At 39.2% G+C, this 21707-nt stretch overlaps 3 protein-coding genes across 3 annotated transcripts; 2 read left to right on the forward strand and 1 right to left on the reverse strand.

Moving 5' to 3' along the window:
* The first annotated feature begins 78 nt into the window (after window positions 1-78).
* LOC110378848 (FAM172 family protein homolog CG10038) lies at window positions 79-1789 on the forward strand. The gene is made up of 5 exons (XM_064039005.1): window positions 79-435; window positions 633-927; window positions 1009-1363; window positions 1446-1530; window positions 1619-1789. The coding sequence occupies exons 1-5, from the start codon at window positions 273-275 to the stop codon at window positions 1696-1698; spliced, it is 978 nt and encodes a 325-aa protein (XP_063895075.1). The 5' UTR covers window positions 79-272; the 3' UTR covers window positions 1699-1789.
* LOC110378847 (RNA-binding protein NOB1) lies at window positions 1778-3270 on the reverse strand. Its single transcript, XM_021338258.3, has one exon. The coding sequence runs from the start codon at window positions 3151-3153 to the stop codon at window positions 1867-1869; it is 1287 nt and encodes a 428-aa protein (XP_021193933.3). The 5' UTR covers window positions 3154-3270; the 3' UTR covers window positions 1778-1866.
* Window positions 3271-3518: 248 nt separating this feature from the next.
* On the forward strand, window positions 3519-18129 carry LOC110378849 (3'-5' RNA helicase YTHDC2). Its single transcript, XM_064039006.1, has 13 exons — window positions 3519-3916; window positions 4467-4693; window positions 4960-5061; window positions 5557-5703; window positions 6591-6738; window positions 7175-7322; window positions 8172-8347; window positions 8840-8973; window positions 9502-9581; window positions 9659-9714; window positions 12570-14878; window positions 15211-15341; window positions 15859-18129. Exons 1-13 carry the CDS (start codon window positions 3706-3708, stop codon window positions 16010-16012), a joined length of 4023 nt encoding a protein of 1340 aa, XP_063895076.1. The 5' UTR covers window positions 3519-3705; the 3' UTR covers window positions 16013-18129.
* The last annotated feature ends 3578 nt before the right edge of the window (window positions 18130-21707 follow it).

Consider the following 21707-nt stretch of genomic DNA (forward strand, 5'->3'; position numbering starts at 1 on the left):
TGCCCCCCCCCCCTTTCACGAAAGGTTAAGTCCCGCATTCAGTTTTCGGAAAGTTGGCCGCCTTACGCAATTCTAACTGGAATGAATATTTCTGAACTGAAATTGTACGTCAAAATTGAGGATGATTTATTTCGGAATTTCCATTTCAAATTAGTTTTGTTTGTTTTTAAAATTGTGTTTTATCAATAAAATACACAATTTTTTGTTGCTATTTTTAACCAGTAGTTTAGTGCGTTCAGATTTTCGTTCGTGCTTGTAATAGCTGCTGCTCCATGTCATTCAAATACTTTAGGAGGCTCCGAGTTTTCTTCACATCAACTGTTTTGCCGAAACAAAATTGGTCACAAACTTCCGGTCGCAGTTTTTGTGTTGCTGAATCAGAGAAAATGGACGCGGTGAAGACTATGAAGGATTTGGGATACGCTTTCAATACCGGTAACCACAAACTTTTGTCTTTTGTCTTATCAGCTTATCATTGAAAATTTTGAGGTACAAAATGCCAAAGTTGAAGCCCACTATCGCACCAATACTTTATTGATGCATTAATATTCTTGCCATAGCTATGTACTTTACGATTATAAATTCAGAGCGAATCCAAATAAGGATTTTCATATATAATTTTCCTCATACAGAAGGACAACTGCGAAAAATAGGAGTTGATGGCCAAATAACTGAGGAACCGTTTCAATTTAACGTCAGTAATCAACACCAGGAGTGTCAGGCACATTACGAAGAGCTCGGCAATGCGGTCACAGAATATGTGTACCACTTAATGGAAGCTGAACAGAATCTAACGAGGCTGCCAGTACCCAAAGATTCTACTAAAGGCACCTTCATCTTTGTTTCAAATGATTATGATAAAAAAGATGTCTTGGTAATTTTAATACATGGGTCTGGTGCGGTCCGGGCTGGTCAGTGGGCTAGATCGTAAGTAAACCACACGATAAAATAACTAACTATATGTTTAAAATTTTTCAACAAAGAATTAGTTGTTAATTTTTATTTCAGCCTCATAATAAATGACAACTTAGACATGGGAACACAAATACCATACATCAAGAAAGCCTTACAAAAAGGCTATGGAGTAATGGTACTAAATCCCAACGATAACTGTCAAAACAATGGCAAGAAAATACCTAACAGTAGTTCAGGAGAAGAGCACACTAGTTACGTATGGAATACTTATGTAAAAAGTACTAAAGCTACATCAATAGCCATTGTGGCTCATAGTTATGGTGGAGTGCTCACGGTGACGTTGGCAGATCAGTTGAAAGACGAATTTGAGCAGAGGGTCAAAGCAATAGCCTTCACTGACTCAGTACATGTGTATTCTAATATAAAGATTACGAAACATATGAAAGAGGTAAGTTTTTATCAAAATACTTAATTATGTAAGTACATAACATAATGTAATATGTATCTATTAAATATTTTTGTTTTTCCAGGCTGCAAGAAACTGGATATCAAGCCAGTCACCTTTAGATACACCTATGAAAACTCCAGACTACGATATACCCAGGGTTTCAGCAGGTAAACTTCATACTGGCTTGAAATTGTGTCAGAAAAAGTGTAAACCACAGAGAACTATGGGTTCTAAAGTAAACCTTTTTGGTTTCAGGTCATCAAAAACATGAAATGACCTCATATTCCTGCATGGATTCAGTGTTCAAGTTCATTGAAGAAAAAGTTTCTAAATAGTACTTTTGTCACTATGTATGTTGTTGTTATATGTATAAGAGGATGTTTGAAAAATGTATCATCAATAAAAATAAGAATATACTGTCTTTTAGATTAAACTTTTTATTTCCTATATACAATAATATTTAATTAGCCTATGTATCATAGAGCTTAAAAATTAGACATAAGTTACTTCTTCTTTCCTTTGCAAGAGTTTTTCATAATATATTTAAGGTCTTGCTTATTAGCCCTTACACCTAAAACAGCAGATTTTGAGTTCACATCCCTCATGGCAAAAGGAGAGAATCCTGCTGTGTAATCAGGGTCCAAAGCATTTGTTTTACCCCTAGCCATTTTTGTGGCAAATCTCTTGTGAATATGTTGATCTTCAGAAAGTATTGGGTACTGGAAATGTTGACCACCTCTTGGTGTGGGTAAGCTGAACTTCTTGCCCCTAGCTGTCAGTGGCTTCCGGCCATTTATGTGGATGTGCTGAACACCATCATCGTCAATACTCACTCCAACTTTTTTTAAAGTAGAGTGACCACATTTTGGGCAAAAAACTTTAGTCATCACACTTGTAGTCTTGAAGCAGGTTGTGCAACGAAAAATGAATGTACGGAGTTGCCTGATGATTCTGCCATCTATTGAGGTGACATTGAGACCAATTTGTTTGAGGACATTCTGCATAGCAAAGTCAGAAGTTATACAAGCAACTTCAACAGACTTTTCCTCAAACTCTCCTAGTTCCATTTCTTTCCTCTTTTCTGCCACATTACCAGGTGTGATCCATTCTCCTCCATCACTGTCTGAGTCCTCATCCTCTTCGCTGCCTGATTCTTCTTCATCATCATTTACTTTTACAATGATGTCATCCATATTAGCGTCCTGTAAGTCCATGTTTTTGATTTGCTCAGCTATTTGTTCTGCATCCTCTTCATCATTGTCGTTGGCATTATTTTCTAAATCTGTAGGCTTCTGTTCTGGTACATTAGTAACATTCTTAGTCTTGACTTCTCCAGTCTCTTCATCCGTGCCTTCTGTAGGTTCACCAGTTTCCTGATTCACCTTTTCAGAATCTTCATCAGGTTTTTCATTGCCATTAGAGTTGTAGTTTGATAATCCAGTTACTTTGACAATCTTCTGCATAGTAGGATCAGTTTTGAGATGGTCAGTTCCAATTTTCTCCTTTTCCAGTTGGTATGTTAGAGCCATTACTTTGATGTCTGTGGCCGAAAGACTGCGGTAGTCACCGGTCTTTTTGGAGAATTCTGTGATGAATTTTATGTTTTCAGTGAATACATCTTTCACTACGAGGTCGTAAGGAAGCACCACAAGCTTTCTGCGCTGCCTATCATTTGTAATTTCATCAATAACCTCTTGGACTGTGTATACGTTCTCAGCAATGTCCTGCAAGCCAGCTGCTTTTATAAACGCTGTTGTGTCGACCACCAAATGTTTAATATTCTTCGGCATTTTGCTATATCACATTAGATATTCAGAAAATACAAAATAATAAATCTCCAAAATATACGTGCGAATTCACGTGTTGAATTATTTTGACAAGTGTTTTTTAAGCTTTCGTTCAGAAACAGCAAGCAAATGCGTCCCATTCAAAAACTAGCTAGGGCTCTGCAATGTCTAACAAAAATGAGATTTATTCGACTATTGCTTAGAGAATTGTTCTTTTTAAACTTGGAATGCAAAAAAGAGCGTCCTCTCGTTTAGCTTCATTCTATTTCTATGCAGTGATTGCTTTTGTATTCTTTCAATCAATGAGGTGAGCTAATTTTACCATTGTTTTTTCAACCTTATAATCGCCTATTTTCCATAACAAATAGTAACTTTAGTAACGTGACGTCGTCATGTCACATCCCTCCATAAGCAAGAATTTATAAAAAATCGTATTCGTTTCGTTTTTCTTTCATCAATGTAGTTGTCTTCTTGTTAATATTTTGCCTAAAGTAAACAATATCTTAAATATAGTCTATGTGTAGGATATTGTGGAAAGCATAGTATAAGATAATAATGAGTTCTAAAAAGGGAAAGCGTCATGGAAACAAGCATTTTCCCATCGCTGAATCTGTGAGCATAGCACTGAAGATTCAGCTGGATAAGTTCATAAGTGATGAAAATGAGACTGAGCTAAAGTTCCCGACATTCCTGTCGGCCCAGGAGCGCGGATTCATCCATGAGACTGTTGCTAAACTCGGTCTCAAGTCGAAATCGCGCGGGAAAGGTATGTTATTCGATGCAATAATATTTTGATTTGGTCTGATTTTACCAGATCCTGCCTAAATAATAACAGCAGTTGTTGCATGATTAATATATAAGTAAATATAGTTTCAATTCTACATTCAAAGATCAAATAAGTATCATTCAATGAAAGTAGGTCAATCAATATCAAAATAAATACAAAATCCCAATTTGGATTTTGTTATATTGTTTATTTCCTAGCTATATGTGGAAGAAATAGTAACTCTAAAATTGGTTTACAGGTGAACTCAGTCATTTATTAAGCTTATTTCATAAATAGCGCTAAATAATTAAATTTCTGTTTATTGTGTAATACATTACATATTGTGGGATGTGCAGAAAAAGATCATTGATTAATGTTGTGTAATTTTTGTTTTTATATATTTAATATAAGGTTCTCCAAAGTTTTCTTGAAAGTCGAATAATAATTTGACGATAAAAATAATCCAAAATAAATCGTTTGTCCAATTATTTTCAGTTTTTTTTTTATTTCTGTCATTCTTTAGTAACAGATAACTAAAACCTCATTTCAGGTGTAAACCGCTACATAACAATATACAAAAGGATTGGCTCAACAATAATTCAGAATGACGCCAAGCTCATATTGGATTCGAACATGCGGTGCAGTATTGCGGAGTTATGCAATGCATTCCCGATCACCAGTAAGGAGAAGGATGACCTTAGCAGTTGTCCGGAGAAGGAGAGGAGTCCGCAGCTCACACATAAGAGTATGGGGCAGCTAAATAATGGGGTTGCACAGGTATTACAATATTTTGTAGTTATACTAAATGTAAGATGATGTAATTTAAGTCCACTAAAATTATGTGAGAACAACCTTCAAACCTTCATCCCTTATGTTTTACAGTATTTACAGTATGTGAGATATTTTAACCAACTTCAAAAAAAAGAAGTTCTCAGTTTTTATCGTCTTTATATTCAGCAATTTTTATTGTACCATGACCATTATGTCAGTCCACTGTTGAAATCTTTTCCATAACATGATATTGATGATTTTTTTATTTCCAGGTCCCCAACACACAATACAATCCAGATCTCCTGAAGTTCAGAGAGAAATTACCTGTGTATGAACAGAGGCAAGACCTGATTAATGCAGTTCTTCATAATCAGGTGAGACTTGTATTTATTTTCATTATCCTATAATGCATAATCTTGATGTATGTGTGTCTTTATGTATTACTAGCCGTTTTCCCGCGGTTTCACCCGCGTCCCTTGATAACTACTGCCCGTACTGGGATAAAATATAGCCTATGTTACTCGTGGATAATGTAGCTTTCGAATGGTGAAAGAATTTAAAAAAACGGTCCAGTAGTTTTTGAGCCTATTCATTACAACCAAACAAACAAACAAAGTTTTCCTCTTTATAATATTAGTATAGATGTAATCTTTATGTATGTGATAAGGATGAAATGTAAAAATAGTGACAAATGTTTATTTTACACTTGCAGTAGACACCCATTGAGTTTGTTTATGTTTGTTATGATAGCATATTAATAGCACTAAACAGCTAGACTAATTATGATGTTGTTATGGAAGTAGGTTTTACTCTGGACGCAGAGATAGACTAGTTAATTTTGCAGTCACAAGAGTTGCTTTTGTTCCCAGGTGATCATAGTGGCAGGTGCTACAGGTTGCGGGAAGACCACTCAGCTGCCTCAGCTGGTGCTGGACTACTGCCAGGAACACAAGCAGCCAGCGCGCATGTACTGTACGCAGCCCAGGAGGATATCTGCCGTGGCTGTCGCAGAAAGAGTGAGTAATACTTCTTGGTTGTAAACTATATTTTGATGTTGGTACTACTTGGTTTCTCAGTACCATCAGGTTAGCCAATGTTGTAGCTGTACAGCTATCTACAGGGTAGTCCAGGTCAAACAATTTATTCGGTAATGATCAAAATAATGATGTAAAAGCCATTAATAAAACCATTATCTTATTAGGGAAATACCCTATTTTTATTTAATCGCGAGAAGGGGAAATACCTGATAGTATGCAATACAGTGCAGTAAACTACAAGATTTTTAATTAGGTATAAGAAGCTGACATTAGCAGGGGAAGTCCCTTAAATGATCTTACGCATTGGTCTCCTAGGGGGAAACCCCTGATATATTATGTAATAGGGTAGTTTCCAGGGTCGAAATAATGAAATAATATTTAGTCCGCTTTTTAGATAATCAAAAAATATTGGATACGTATTTTTTCTTTTTTTAATTAAACATAAAATGACAAAGATAATACGCTTCAAAAATTAGGTGGGGCCTTTTACGTCACAGTCTCCTGAAAATTGTAGCAACTTGTGACGTCACACTCAACTTTAACACGCTATATCTTAACAAGTTCTGATCCAATTTAAAAAAGAAAAAATACGTATCGCTTAATTTTGGACAATCTACAAGACGGACTAATTATTATTTTTTAGGAAACTACCCTATTAGGAGACTTTTTTTCCCAAAAATGGATAAGTATTTTATAACACCTATATCTGTTCTAAAGTTGCTTGGTTTAAAAAAAATATTACACAATATTGTTTTACCTTTTGCCTTAGGTCACAATTGTCTAATTGCCATCCATAGCAGAGGGCACCCAAAAAAATATTTTTGCGAAGAGTTTTACAAATATTAATGCCTGTATTTTGTTTCTAGGTAGCATACGAACGCATGGAGAAGATAGGCCAATCCATAGGCTACCAGATCAGATTGGAGTCTCGCGTCAGTCCGCGTACCGTGCTTACTTATTGTACTAATGGAGTGCTGCTCAGAACTCTCATGGCCGGAGACACGTCGTTAACAGGTCAGTTCGATAATATTTTGTAGCTATTGTTGATGATTGATGATTTAAGTAAATTCGTTCAGGACTTTATTTATTGGCTGCAGGTTTTAGATTTTTAGATTTACATACATAACATTGGTTTTTATACTATTAAAGTCTGTAACTAATTATTGTACAAGTTGCCCTGTTGCAGTGAATTTTGTAAATATTTATGTATGTAATATAATTAAGTTACTATGTTGTCGGTGTCCGAATTTTTGTTCATCACAATTTCGATAATCTCTGTCCATCTTTTCAAGTAAGTACTGTACCTAGCAAATAACCTTTGCTTCACACACAATCGGGGCTGATATATTTAAAATCAAACCACTAAAATATTCTTTGTTTGAGCTGACTATCTCCAAATTGTTCTTTCTTAAATCTGACAATTTCTATTATCTTATTTCTTCTTGTGTAGGTGTAACACACATATTCGTTGACGAGGTGCACGAACGTGATAAGTTCAGCGACTTTCTGCTGATCGCTCTGCGCGACGCTCTGCCGCGCTGCAAGGACCTCAAGCTGGTCCTCATGTCTGCCACCATGGACACGCAGATATTCTCCAGGTAACTCACTTAGACACCAATCTATACTAATATTATAAAGAGGAAAACTTTGTTTGTTTGTTTGTTTGGTTGTAATGAATACGCTCAAAAACTACTGGACCGATTTTAAAGATTCTTTCACCATTCGAAAGCTACTTTATCCACGAGTAATATAGGCTATATTTTATCCCGGTACGGGCAGTAGTTACCACGGGACGCGGGAAACCGCGGGAAAACGGCTAGTCTCTGATAAAAAGGCGAAGGAAAACATCCTGAGGAAACCTGGACTATAAAGTCTGAAACCACCAACCCGCTTTGAGCAAGCGTGGTGATTAATGCTCAATCCTTCTCCGTGTGAGAGGAGGCCGCAGCACAGCAGTTGGGCGAAAAAAAAGGGCAGACGGTCGAAGGGGTCTTTCGACCCTTTCCATTCCTCCCTGTCACTCATCATACTGACACTCACTCCTTTCTTATTCATGTCATCTTTCAGGCAAACCATCGCATCTTTTTAGGTGGTCTTCTTCCCCTCCATCCATATACATACATTCTTACTTTGCACATAATTTGTGGCATGTGTGTCATCCCTCATCACATGCCCTCTTTCTATTCTGTAGCCAGTGCTACTTTCAGACTTCCTCACATACATTTAACATTACGCATCAAGCTTCTAAATTTTTTGCATATTTATAAGTCCTTTTTAAAGGAAAGTGAAATTAACACTGAAACCTACATAATATTGTAAAAGGCAAATTCAAAAGCATTTTTTTATTAAAAAATTACTTGCCAGAAAACTTTGCAATAGATTTTACATCCTGAAGCTACTAAAATCGCCTTCTTGTTTGTTACATGTATTTACCATTTATCCCTTAGGTACTTCAACAACTGCCCAGTCATAACAATACCGGGCCGATTACACGAGGTCCAACGGTATTACCTCGAAGATATACTGAAGATCTCGCAATACAGGACTCCTAAGATGGCTCAAGTTGAAAAGGAATTGAAGTCCAAGCTCAAGAGCGGTCACAGTTATTGGTCACATCTTGAAGGTAGGTTTCTATATTCTATTATTTTCTTTAAGTAGGCACTTACCTCAAGGAATCTTTCTGGCACTTTTTTCACAAATTTGTACATATTCTAACGTAAAAATGTACAGCCTTAAAAAAGTATATAGAATAATACATAAACATAATTCAATGGAAAGTATTGTTTTCAAACACAAATAGCCTTACTACAAAAACTTAAACATCACTTTTTTTAGACAAGTGTTCAACAGACGTTTGGTTGTGATACGACGGAAAAATATTTATTCGCTTGTTAAGGGTGTTCTTATTAATAATACGTACGGCTTAACGACCTTTTTGAGGTCAAGGCCTTGTAAATGTGAGGGCTTATATACTTATTATTTGGTCCTATATATGCTAGTATTTTTATTTTTTACTGCCATAACATAAAGACCACATAACATAGAGAAGAAGTAAAATACCTAATACTACATATTTGCTTTGATTTTTGGCTTTATATATTTTTGTTGGTTCTAGGTCAAAAACAAGAAGATGTCGCAAGCAGTAGTAGTAAGGAAGTTATAAAGGAAGACAAAGAGAACGTTCTCGAACCTTCTCTGCAGGCTGATATGGACGAGTTCCTTGACGAATGCTTTAATGAAGGCTCACTGGTAAGTAGTGCAATTTTATTGGTTTTTAATTACAGGTTTTTAGGGATTCTTGGTTGGGTTGAATCTCTAAGTTGAGTGCTGCCTTTTCTGGTCGGGGGTGCAGAGGGTTGAGTGAAACACGGTGTTCAGATATCGGATATATATCGCGTAAACCCCAAAGAGAACCGTTCACTCGGATCAGTGTGCAATAATTGTCCGTGCCTCGCATGTCTTACGCTCGCATATGTTTTTGCTTATCTTGCAATCTGCCATACATATTTACATTTGTCCTCACAGGATTATTTGACCATTTACATATGTACCTACACAGTAAATATATGTACATGATATAAGAAGTACAATAGTAAAACAGTGTTGCTTATTTTACGACAGAAAGGCTTGTGTTGCTGGGTAGTTGGGTTCGTTGCGCCACTTATTCCTCGAAATAGAAATTGGTGAAGAGTGGGTGTTTTTGGGGCTGACTCATGTAATTATGACGTTGGAAAAGTGTTGTTTTTGAGGCTACATTTTTTGTTGTTTGTGTCCCAGGACTCGTTCACCCAGCTACTGTACATGTACATGTCGGAGGGTGTGCCGGTGCGGACGCAGCACTCATCGCGCCCAGGCCTGCCCGAGGCCTGCGCCCAGCTGCTGCACATCGGTGAGTCACATGTTAGCACTCGTTCACGCAGCTGCTGTACATGTACATGGCGGCCGCCGCCCGAGGCCTGCCCGAGGCCTGCGCCCAGCTGCTGCACATCGGTGAGTCACATGTTAGCACTCGTTCACGCAGCTGCTGTACATGTACATGGCGGCCGCCGCCCGAGGCCTGCCGAGGCCTGCGCCCAGCTGCTGCACATCGGTGAGTCACATGTTAGCACTCGTTCACGCAGCTGCTGTACATGTACATGGCGGCCGCCGCCCGAGGCCTGCCCGAGGCCTGCGCCCAGCTGCTGCACATCGGTGAGTCACATGTTAGCACTCGTTCACGCAGCTGCTGTACATGTACATGGCGGCCGCCGCCCGAGGCCTGCCCGAGGCCTGCGCCCAGCTGCTGCACATCGGTGAGTCACATGTTAGCACTCGTTCACGCAGCTGCTGTACATGTACATGGCGGCCGCCGCCCGAGGCCTGCCCGAGGCCTGCGCCCAGCTGCTGCACATCGGTGAGTCACATGTTAGCACTCGTTCACGCAGCTGCTGTACATGTACATGGCGGCCGCCGCCCGAGGCCTGCCCGAGGCCTGCGCCCAGCTGCTGCACATCGGTGAGTCACATGTTAGCACTCGTTCACGCAGCTGCTGTACATGTACATGGCGGCCGCCGCCCGAGGCCTGCCGAGGCCTGCGCCCAGCTGCTGCACATCGGTGAGTCACATGTTAGCACTCGTTCACGCAGCTGCTGTACATGTACATGGCGGCCGCCGCCCGAGGCCTGCCCGAGGCCTGCGCCCAGCTGCTGCACATCGGTGAGTCACATGTTAGCACTCGTTCACGCAGCTGCTGTACATGTACATGGCGGCCGGCCGGCCTGCCCGAGGCCTGCGCCCAGCTGCTGCACATCGGTGAGTCACATGTTAGCACTCGTTCACGCAGCTGCTGTACATGTACATGGCGGCCGCCGCCCGAGGCCTGCCCGAGGCCTGCGCCCAGCTGCTGCACATCGGTGAGTCACATGTTAGCACTCGTTCACGCTGCTGCTGTACATGTACATGGCGGCCGCCGCCCGAGGCCTGCCCGAGGCCTGCGCCCAGCTGCTGCACATCGGTGAGTCACATGTTAGCACTCGTTCACGCAGCTGCTGTACATGTACATGGCGGCCGCCGCCCGAGGCCTGCCGAGGCCTGCGCCCAGCTGCTGCACATCGGTGAGTCACATGTTAGCACTCGTTCACGCAGCTGCTGTACATGTACATGGCGGCCGCCGCCCGAGGCCTGCCCGAGGCCTGCGCCCAGCTGCTGCACATCGGTGAGTCACATGTTAGCACTCGTTCACGCAGCTGCTGTACATGTACATGGCGGCCGCCGCCCGAGGCCTGCCCGAGGCCTGCGCCCAGCTGCTGCACATCGGTGAGTCACATGTTAGCACTCGTTCACGCAGCTGCTGTACATGTACATCTGAACATAGGTCTCGAAACATCGCCAACCTATCAAATAAACCATTCTAATCATCCATCAGTCCTAAGCATGACATATAATATTTTCATTCACTAAGTCCCAGTGGCGGCGTAGCATCGGGTGGCACCCGGGGCGTACTACCTATTGAGCACCCCTTCTCCCCAAAAAAACGACAAAATATAATCACGGGCTAAAATTGTAAATTAAAGTACTTAAAAATCGTGTAGAAATCATTCATGGTGCTTTTTGCTAGGTTTAACATAAAGAAACCGGAGACAGATCACTGCAAACTTATAAAGCCCTAGCGAAGCGATCCCGTGCCATTTGAGTTTTGAGACTTAAAATAACTCAAACATGTTTCTAAAAAACCAGTGTCCAGTGAAAGAGCCGCGAGCGTAGCGAGCGCGAAATTTTTGAATTTTAGAACAGTAAAGTCCCTTAAAGAGTTTAAAAGAAACAGGCGTAAAGTGGAAAAGCCGCGAGCGGAGAGCGCGAAATTTTGAGTTTTAGAACAGTAAAGTCCCTTAAAGAGTTTAAAAGAAAGAGGCGTAAAGTGGAAAAGTCGCGAGCGAAGCGAGCGAAATTTTGAGTTTTACGACAGTAAAGACCCTTAAAGAGTTTAAAATAAACAGGCGTAAAGTGGAAAAGCCGCGAGCGTAGCGAGCGCGAAATTTTTGATTTTTGGGACTCAATAATACCTAAAGAAATTAGAAAAACCACCGCAATGTGAAAGGCGCGAGCGGAGCGAGCGCGAAATTTTTTGAGTTTTGGTACGCAAAAGTCCTCCACTTCCTAAACAACTTAGAAATCGTCAGCGTAGAGCGTCAGTTGTTTTTGCTACTTCGGTGCTTTAACTTTTTGTTAGATTGAGGACTCAAGAAGTAAACGCAGAAGAAGTTTTTTTCTAAGTTTGAGGAATTAATTTAAGTAATCAGGAAACAGAACAAAAATAAACAAGAGAGGGGTGACAGCCGGACTGTGTCACCCCTCTCAGTGTTGCCTCGACGTCTCGCGCATGCACTGTTGTGGTTTTGTTTGAATATCGTGCATTTAGTGAACCTAGGCTTTGCAGATTAGAATGGCACCCTCAGTGACTTGTCAATTTTGCCCGCGCCATCCTGGTCGTGCAGATATGTGCCGACCGAGATGGCACCCCCCGAGATGTGGCACCCGGGGCGGACCGCCCCCTCCGCCCCCCCCTTACGCCGCTACTGCTAAGTCCCCTCTTAAAGAGTACATGAAGGGGGATAGGTAGGGTAGATTGGGGCAATACATAAGATAGTTTAATTATAGAATACATAAGATAGGGGGAATAATACATAGAGTAGTGATTTTATAATATTGTTTCCCAATAAAAATAGCTGTTTCTTTAACATTCCATTCCATTCTTATAGTTAAATCTACCCCCTTAAAAAATACGAGTCAACTCTTATATCCACCACCACATCAAGTAAAACTGCTGCTCATTACCACAACATAACATTTCAAAAATTATGTTCTAGGCGCGGACCCTTCAGCAAAAGACAAAGACGGTAAAACGGCCTACGATTACGCCATAGAGAACAATCACCCCGACTGCGCCAAAATACTATCCACCTTCAATATTAACGACGAACCTAAAGAAAATACTGAGGATGACAGCGCGGCAGAAAACTTCCTCTTAGACGTATACCATCATACATTCTCAGAAGAATTGATAGACCATGATCTAATGCTAGCCTTGATAAAACATATACATGTAAACCTACCCAAAGGAAGCATCTTAGTATTCCTACCAGGATATGACGATATAGTGACTCTAAGAGACATGATACAATCCTGCACAGACATGAATGTGCTAAAATACCAGATATTTACACTACACAGTAATATGCAAACTCTAGACCAGAAGAAAGTCTTCAATCCTCTACCTAATGCAAGGAAGATTATAATATCTACGAATATAGCTGAGACTTCGATAACTATAGATGATGTGGTGTATGTGGTCGACTCTTGTAAGGTGAAAGAGAAGTATTACGAGTCGAACGGCGGTGTTTGTACTTTGCAATGTGTGTGGACGTCTAGAGCTTGTTGCCAGCAACGAGCAGGCAGGGCCGGACGGACAAAACCCGGACATTGCTTCCACATGTGTTCTAAACGACGGTTTAATACTCTCCCTCTTAATTCCGTCCCGGAGATACTCAGAGTTCCACTTCAAGAGTTATGTCTCCATACAAAGTTATTGGCTCCAGGCAACACCCCTATAGCTGATTTCTTATCCAAAGCATTAGAACCTCCTTCGTTCCTAGCTGTGAGAAATGCAGTGACGTTACTCAAAACTATCGGAGCATTGACTCCTATGGAAGATTTGACGGAAATCGGACAACATTTGCTCGATCTGACGGTAGAACCAAAGTTAGGCAAAATGCTGCTTTACGCTTGTGTCATGAAGTGTCTTGATCCAATTTTGACAATAGTATGCAGTTTGGCCAATAAGGAGCCTTTCCAAATATCTATGAACCCTGAGAATAGAAAACGTGGTAGTATGGCTAGAAAGGAATTTGCAGCTGACAGTTATTCCGACCATATGGCGTTGTTAAGAGCCTTCCAAGCCTGGCAGACTGCCCGAGCGAATGGAACGGAAAGAGCCTTCTGTGCTAAGAACTTAATATGCGGCGCTACCATGGAAATGATCGTAGGATACAGATCGCAGCTACTTGCTCAATTAAGAGCTCTATGTCTGGTCAAAGCCCGAGGTTCGGGAGATATAAAGGACGTTAATCTGAACTCTGAAAAATGGCATGTTGTAAAAGCTGTGTTAGTCAGTGGGTTGTACCCTTCAATAGCTCGTGTGGACAGAGATTCAGCCTCTCTAAGGACCTCAAAGGAGGTTAAAGTGGCTTTCCATCCCAGTTCAACCTTACACCAAGGAGGTGGACTGACCGGGTCACAGAAATCCGTGCAAAATCTACCCACTGACTGGGTGGTGTTCGAAGAAATTTCTAGAGCGGGGAGGTTTTGCTTCATCCGTTGTAATACGCTAGTGACGCCATTAACAGTGGCGTTGTTCGGAGGTCCGTTGAGATTACCTTTGGGTGCTTTAACACAGAGGGCTAATCCTCCGGGATTGTCCAGCGATTCAGATAGCGAGGCTGATGAAAACAATGCTTCACCGGACACCGCAGTTATTACTTTAGACGATTGGATGGCATTCACAGCTGATGCGTCAGATGCCATCAGCGTTTTCTATCTCCGACAAAAACTATGCGCTCTAGTCATCAGACGCATGTCAAATCCAGCAAAACCTATGACCCCATTGGACGAGCAGATATTAAGCACAGTTGTACATATCATGGGCTCAGAAGAGAAGAACGTAGGATTGAACCAGCCTAGTGGAATAGGTCAGAGACCGAAGCCCTTAACAGTGGATTCACCTAACTGGCGATCTCGTCTCGAAAATGATGACCAATACCGCCACGATAATAATAAATATTACCCGCAATATAATCAAAATGAGGGAGGTTTCCCTGGAGGGAACTTTTATAATAATGCTTACGGGGGTTATAGAAACGGTCAAGGCCGGCCCGGAGGTTGGAGGAACGATGTACCTCAGCCATTTTCTCCTCAATCTTACAGTGGTCCAAAAAGCCCTATGTCGCCGAACGGTAAGACCCTGTTGGCGAATATAGAGAAGTATGGAGAAACTGGAGAAGGCAATGTGCGCTACTTCGTGGCGAAAGCAGATGATCCGCATAGTGTGGAGGTGGCGCAAAGTACTGGGACGTTCCCCTTCACGCAGAGTACGGCTAAGAAACTGCAGAAGATTAAACAGGTGAGTTAATTTTTGGTTACTTATGTTCTTAGGGATTTGGTTATTTATTTGGAAAGTATTAAGGTTAAATATTCAGACTTTTGAGTGAACTTTTATTATAATGCATTTTATGATTTTGTTATTGGCAAATTAGCATGTTCTTTGACTATTGTTGCCCGATTTTGTTTATTGTTTTGAATAACTTACTATTTGGCTCTCGGAAACTCATTAATTTTATCGACAAAAATAACAGCTGTTTAGTTTTTTTTATACAACAATATTTACTATATTTTTTACATAGTTATTACCATTTATCTTCGTTATTGAACCATATTATGTATATTGTTTTGTAGGAGGGTACCCGCGTAATAGTGTTCTTCTCATGCGCGTCTGCGTTCAAGTTCGTGGGTTGCGCCGCCTTACTGGACAACGCGGGCGCGTTGGACTGGCTGTCTACACATCACGTGCCTTACCATATGGTCCGGTAAGTTACATTCAGATATATTTATTGATTTTTATAGGAGAGGTTCACAATTTCGCAGTTATTTATGAGTAATTTTTGAATTGTTTCCTGTCGCTCGTGTTTTTCGACATCGGAAATGAACATGTACAATCCAATGATTGTACATGTTCATTTCAGTGACAATTCACTGACCTATTTAGTAAATTCTATCCATGATTCCAATGAGTACTCAGGGTCTAAGTTTATTGACAGTGTGCATGTGAGTTTTCTTAGAGCCTATGCACATCCCGTTTTTTGATCGCTTTACTAACCGCATGTTTTTATCATACAGAGCAGTTTGTTGTCGTTCGCATCGCAACACACATGCATTATTTTCACCACTTACCCTTGTCGAATACTCGTTCAAAAGACGGTATCAGCATAAGCTCTTAAAAGAACTGTTTACTAGTGCTATTTTAAGAAAATCTGAAGTCCGTTTTGTTGGCATTTATCGTATTATGTATGACATGGCCCTTACAAATAATATCTCCCCCCACAGCAACATCGGCAACTCTCTAGCAGGCGGGGCCCGGGTGTGCGCAGCCCGGGACGGTGCTGAACTATGTGCTCCGGCGGCCCGAGCACTACTAGCCGCGCACTCGCGCCGCCGACACCCGCCCCGACCCATACAGAAACATGCTCCTGATATGTGAATGTACTAACCTATAGTTAATACTACTAGCTGTAATAACATCGGCTCGACCAACATTTACCAACAATACCTCTTAACATTATCCGTCAAACATCAACAACAATTTTGTGAGGACGAAAATCCAAGCAATTTAGTGGTAGCCTCTTAACGAGATCGATCACCAATCAACGGTCTAACTAAAACGTGATAAACATATGATCACGAGCATGGGCGTAGCCACACTGGGGCAAGCTGGGGCACTTGCCCCACCCTGGGCCCTGGCTCTGACCTCTATATGGTGTCTGATTAAACAATGTTTTTTTTTACTAACTCGAGCGAGGGGGTTTTCGTATGGACGTAAATTGAGTGTGTCGTACCTAGTTCCCCATTCATGAAAATGTATATTTGGGCGACATTTTACGTAGTTTTTGGTTTAAGTCCGATAAAAATTTCGCGCTCGCTTCGCTCGCGTATTCAGAAATTACATGCCCTTATTTTTGGCTTTTGTCCTGTGTGTGATTGTTTATTTTCTGTACCTGAAAATAAAGTCTTAAAAAATAATTAAAATTTCGCGCTCGCTTCGCTCGCGTTTTCAGAAACTATGTTATTTTTGTATTTGTCAAGAAACAAGAAGTTAAGTAAGTTTGGGCTAAATTTTACGTAATATTTAGTTTAAGTTCGATAAAAATTTCACGCTCGCTTCGCTCGCGTATTCAGAAACTATATGCCCTCATTTTTGCATTTGTCAACAAACAGAAGGTTAAGTACGTTTGGGCAAAATTTTACGTAATATTTGGCTAAAGTCCGATAAAAATTTCGTGCTCGCTTCGCTCGCGTGTTCAGTAATTACATGCCCTTCCCTTTGGCTTTTGTCCTGTGTGTGATTGTTTATTTTCTGTACCTGAAAATATAAACCTCTCAAATTAAGAAATTAACGGCTCAAGGTACAAAAATTCTGAGGGCCCCCGCCCTCCCCAAGGGGGATAGGTTGACTGCTGCCCCACCCTGAGCCCAGAGCTGGTTACGCCCATGATCACGAGTTAGTTAATAATCCTTGCTCCTAGCTCAAACAACAAACACCAATGTGAACACATTAACGTTCATACTCCTAGCTCTTAACTACATCGGCTGGACCAACAAACACCAACGATACTTAAAAACATCCGTCAAACACCAACATCTTCGTAAGGACGGAAATGCAAGCAATTTAGTAGTAGCCTCTTAACAACATCGGTCACCTACCCACGGCCAAACACAAAGTACCGACAGTACATTTTAGTTCATTCGCTGCACTCGACCATGTGAACATCACAATACCTTGTATAGTTCGCTATTGACATTTGTCTATTTTGTTCGTCATATCGTCCACTCTTTGGGATACAGCGAGAATACATGAAACACATTAACACAATAATATCGATGATTAAAGTTATCATCTAATAACAACTACTCCATATTTAACTGCTAGTAATTTAACTTCACAATAGTCAAACTTTACGAACACTACGTTATTCGATTTACATTTTGCTAGTCTAAAGTCAGCCATTTCACGCTTTGTGCATGCGAGATAGCGTATAGTAATTGATCGAGAGCTGGGGAGTTTGTTGCGCCACTTCTTCTTCCCAGCAAACACACATAGGAAGTGGTGAAGGGTGGGCGTTTTGGGGACTGTCTTATGTAATTTTTTTCTGACGTTCGAAAAGTGCTGTTTTGCAGCCAAGTTTGAATAAATAAGTTTTGATTTTGATTTTGATTTTGAGAGCTTATAACTCTACAATGTACATAACATAATACAGGACTTTTCAACAACTCCGGCTTTAGTATTAGGTTTAAACCACCGTCTTAAACAAAGTTAATGGTCTAAAGCTAGTACTAAGCCGGTACTAATTACGACCACGTTTTTTAATAAGGCGTAAAACGTTTGCATCGTACATCTAAAGGAAAATAAGGATGTGCCTGATATCGATTTAAAGAACCGATACCGATAAGTTATCGACATAACAACTAAATGAATTATAGTAATTGTATGACATGAATGACTGTTAATTTATTTAGTTATAGGTACATGTTTACCCTCTCATAGGTAATCTATTTTAAATGTTACTGAATGAATGTTAAAATATCATGTAAGTCGAATAATAAATGAAATGTAATTCTCTGATTAGTTAATGTTGAATTATTACTGTAAAGCCCCAAAAAACTGCCCAACTTCGATATATTTTCTACTTGTGTAGTGAGTGTCTTACATGGATGGCAATTAATTTATCTTTGAGCTTGGCAGCCCTGTATTGTAAATGTTAGAAATTCATTTAAATTATAATTGTTCAAAGTAAGAATAAATCAAATAGTTAAAAATACAGTACGTATTCATGTCTGTTTTTATCTCAGCTCACCTATGTAAATGTTTCCATAGACATTTTAGCCCAATTTTGAAATGCACTTTTCTAAAAGTAAATTAAATAAAATATTTTTCTGATCGATTCTCCTATTAATTTGTGTTGATTTTAAAAACATTTTTAATAATATTTTGAGACATGTTACTTATTTTAACCTGTTTGAATTGTGGTTTAATGGTGAAGTTGCCCTTCCTTGTTGTAAAACGTAGTTTAACAAATCTTGGTTTTAACAAAAGGTTTGTTAAACGTTTAGGGGCAAATGTTTGGATCTCTCTTATAATGGATGTGATATGTTTTAACATTTAAATAACCTTTGACAATGTGAGAAACATTTATTTAAATTTTATAATGTTCAGCCGTTTCGAGCATATGATGTTAAAAGTATGTATGTTGATCACTCTTTAAACTCGAGATAATGCAATGAAATAATAATTTTATCGGTATTTTTGTACCCCGACCTTCTTGTAATAAGTACATTTTAGACGTAGATGTAACCATTTTGTAGATGTCCCTGAATAACCGTTGTAGACAAAATGGGTACTAATATGTTTCTATCGAACTTTTGATTCGAAAAAAAATGTACAGAATATGCTGTTCTAATGTCGGTAAAAATGAAAAGTACCAATTTTTTGTCGACTTTTTGTTTTACTGACTTTTAAATAATACTTGTACTTACTAGGACCAACTGCATGGGTCTGATCGATCTATGAATAGCACAATTTTAAATGTGAATAAACGAATTTTATGAACTACAATAAATTATTATTATTCATACCTTTTTAACTCGTACCTTAGAGAATACGGTAGCTGAATTTTCATAACCGTTGCTTTGTTACGTTTGAAAAATAGTCTAACACACTATTTATAAATTTTGGGTCATTATTCATACTCTTGGGATGTGCAATCGTTTGCAAATTATCGATATTTATGATTCAATTGAAACTGGCCCAAAATTAAGTCGATGTTAACCAAGCTCACAGTTTTAGGCAATAAACGCAAGGATTGTAACTTTTAGAATTGATAATAGATAGTGTAATATGACAGTTATCTAGTCATTTGTCGATTCTAAACTTTATTGATACTAAAAGTTGCAATAATTTCATTAACGTAATAGTATTTTCATTGTTGGACACTAAATAAATATGTATTCCGAACATAGTGCACAGGTAGTACTAAATACAAAGTTTCTTGCCTAGTTGTATTCATTGATAATATGTGTCTACTTCTTGCAAACCAGATAGATTTTATCAGAAATAGAATTTTAAAATGTAAACTGTATGAATGTTAACTAAAATAAATGTATTTTTTTCTGTGTTTTTAATGAAAATTTTGTTTTATAACTTCGAAGACTGAAGTATGAAGATAGATGAAGATATGTCTCCAATTTTATAAAACAAAAATAAGTAGATTATATTTGTGAAATACTGTATATTCTTACTGTTTGTTTTAATGACTGCATTGGTATGTTTCGCAGCATTCAAATTTGGCGTGGCCTGATGTCCGAGTAGAACATACAGCGGAATAATTCAGTGTAAAAAAACTATCACACTTTAAAATATTGCTAACGACTAAAATTTACATTTAATAATAAATACTTAGCAGCATCTGACCACGCCATCAGCGTGAAAACCGATAGCATTGTAGTTTTGTTTCAATTGTATATAATTTCGATTTAAGTACAAATTACACAGCAATGGAAACTTGAAACCATGCCAATCATGCCTTTATTTCCAATAAAAAATGTTAGCAACATATTTTTTTGTCATAACACATACCTACACATCGATAACTAGCTTAGAAGCACAACCCTTAGGCGTCGTCCTAATAGGGTATTTTAGTCTAGATGAGAAAAAAATTAAAAGTGTATTACAATGATTGTTTAGAGGAAAAGCAATCGGGAAATGTTAGTTTCACTTCGTAAGGTACATAAATATATTTTTTATTGCAGTTTAAAGTTTTTAGGTTTTTTTATCTGTATTTGAACACTACGAAATGTCGCCGCCATGCTAATGACGTCATTACGGTAGTCAACAAAAGTGTACATAGATTTTATAACCTCTAAATATTATCCACATTTCCCAAAGTATTGATTCTTGAAGTAGTTAACCTATCATTTAAGAGTATATTTCATTAGATAGGTAATGTTAATACAGTTACTTACATCAAAGTGATCTTCACAAAAGTATAAACGAGATTTATCTGATAACAGTCCGGGATCTCGTCTCGCAATTTTTAACCAAGTGTTTCTCATATTTATATCCACTGGTACTTGAATCCATAATTTGTCTGGTGTTTTTACACTAGTGTTCTCACATTCAGAAACAACACACCAACGATACGGAGCATAATTACTCATTATTAAAATTTTCAATACATATCAAAATATGTATTACTGACAGCTGTAGTTTGTTTACGAACGTAATGACGTCATGACCAGAAAACAATCATGGCGTCCGTTGTGTGCCGCGTTTTCGCGAAATACGCGCGAAATTTGAAATTATGATAAAACCATTAATTTATATTCGTACATAACGTGAGAAAAAAAAATATTTTTAATTTTTTAGAGATATATTAAGACTAAAGAATTTATTTAAGATATATTTCAAAAATGCATGTAATACCCTATTGGCAGCGATCGCGCGATGGCGCGATGCGTTTTTCATCTCACGATCTCACTTGCGAGGTTCCTAGGTTCAAATAGGACACTCTGATGAAATCTGTATGTTTGAACTCATCGAACGACGAGAACGCATCGTGTCATCGTACAATCGCTGTCAATTAGGACGACGCCTAAGGCGGCGATTGTACGATGACACGATGCGTTCTCGTCGTTCGATGAGTTCAAACATACAGATTTCATCAGAGTGTCCTATTTGAACCTTGCAAGTGAGATAGTGAGATGAAAAACGCATCGCGCCATCGTGCGATCGCCCCCAATTAGGACGACGCCTTACACAAACATTTTTGGCCGTAAGCCATTGAATTTTCAAGCGGAGAACGCAACTTTTCAGTAGTATGTATCGGGGTAAATGATTCATACATTAATTTTTACGGCAATTTTTTTTTTGTTTCTTCGGCCGCTTCAATCTGCCTCGTGTGATCCATCTTTAAACATTCATAAATGCATTGTATGGAGCTATGGACTTGTAAGTTTCCTATTAGGTTGTGTACATATTGTTTGTGATAACTGTTTTAATTTTTAATTTCCTAAATAAATTATTTTTAAGTTTTTATTAGTATTTTATTTGACCTCATGAAAATCATTCTCTATTTTAGCATAAGTAAAATTTACGCCAAGAGAATTTAACGGTGATATGCATC

The sequence above is a fragment of the Helicoverpa armigera genome, chromosome 17 (genome assembly GCF_030705265.1).
Source record: "Helicoverpa armigera isolate CAAS_96S chromosome 17, ASM3070526v1, whole genome shotgun sequence".
NCBI classification, from domain to species: domain Eukaryota; kingdom Metazoa; phylum Arthropoda; class Insecta; order Lepidoptera; family Noctuidae; genus Helicoverpa; species Helicoverpa armigera.

What these genes read in the sequence shown, in the direction of transcription:
- LOC110378848 (XM_064039005.1), top strand. Translation starts at nt 273, where the DNA reads ATGTCATTCAAATACTTTAGGAGGCTCCGAGTTTTCTTCACATCAACT. An exon ending in GCTGGTCAGTGGGCTAGATC is followed by an intron (nt 928 to 1,008) that starts GTAAGTAAACCA and finishes TTTTTATTTCAG; the next exon opens with CCTCATAATAAATGACAACT. An exon ending in TATACCCAGGGTTTCAGCAG is followed by an intron (nt 1,531 to 1,618) that starts GTAAACTTCATA and finishes TTTTGGTTTCAG; the next exon opens with GTCATCAAAAACATGAAATG.
- LOC110378847 (XM_021338258.3), bottom strand. Translation starts at nt 3,153, where the DNA reads ATGCCGAAGAATATTAAACATTTGGTGGTCGACACAACAGCGTTTATA.
- LOC110378849 (XM_064039006.1), top strand. Translation starts at nt 3,706, where the DNA reads ATGAGTTCTAAAAAGGGAAAGCGTCATGGAAACAAGCATTTTCCCATC. An exon ending in GTCGAAATCGCGCGGGAAAG is followed by an intron (nt 3,917 to 4,466) that starts GTATGTTATTCG and finishes ACCTCATTTCAG; the next exon opens with GTGTAAACCGCTACATAACA. An exon ending in GACACGCAGATATTCTCCAG is followed by an intron (nt 7,323 to 8,171) that starts GTAACTCACTTA and finishes TTTATCCCTTAG; the next exon opens with GTACTTCAACAACTGCCCAG.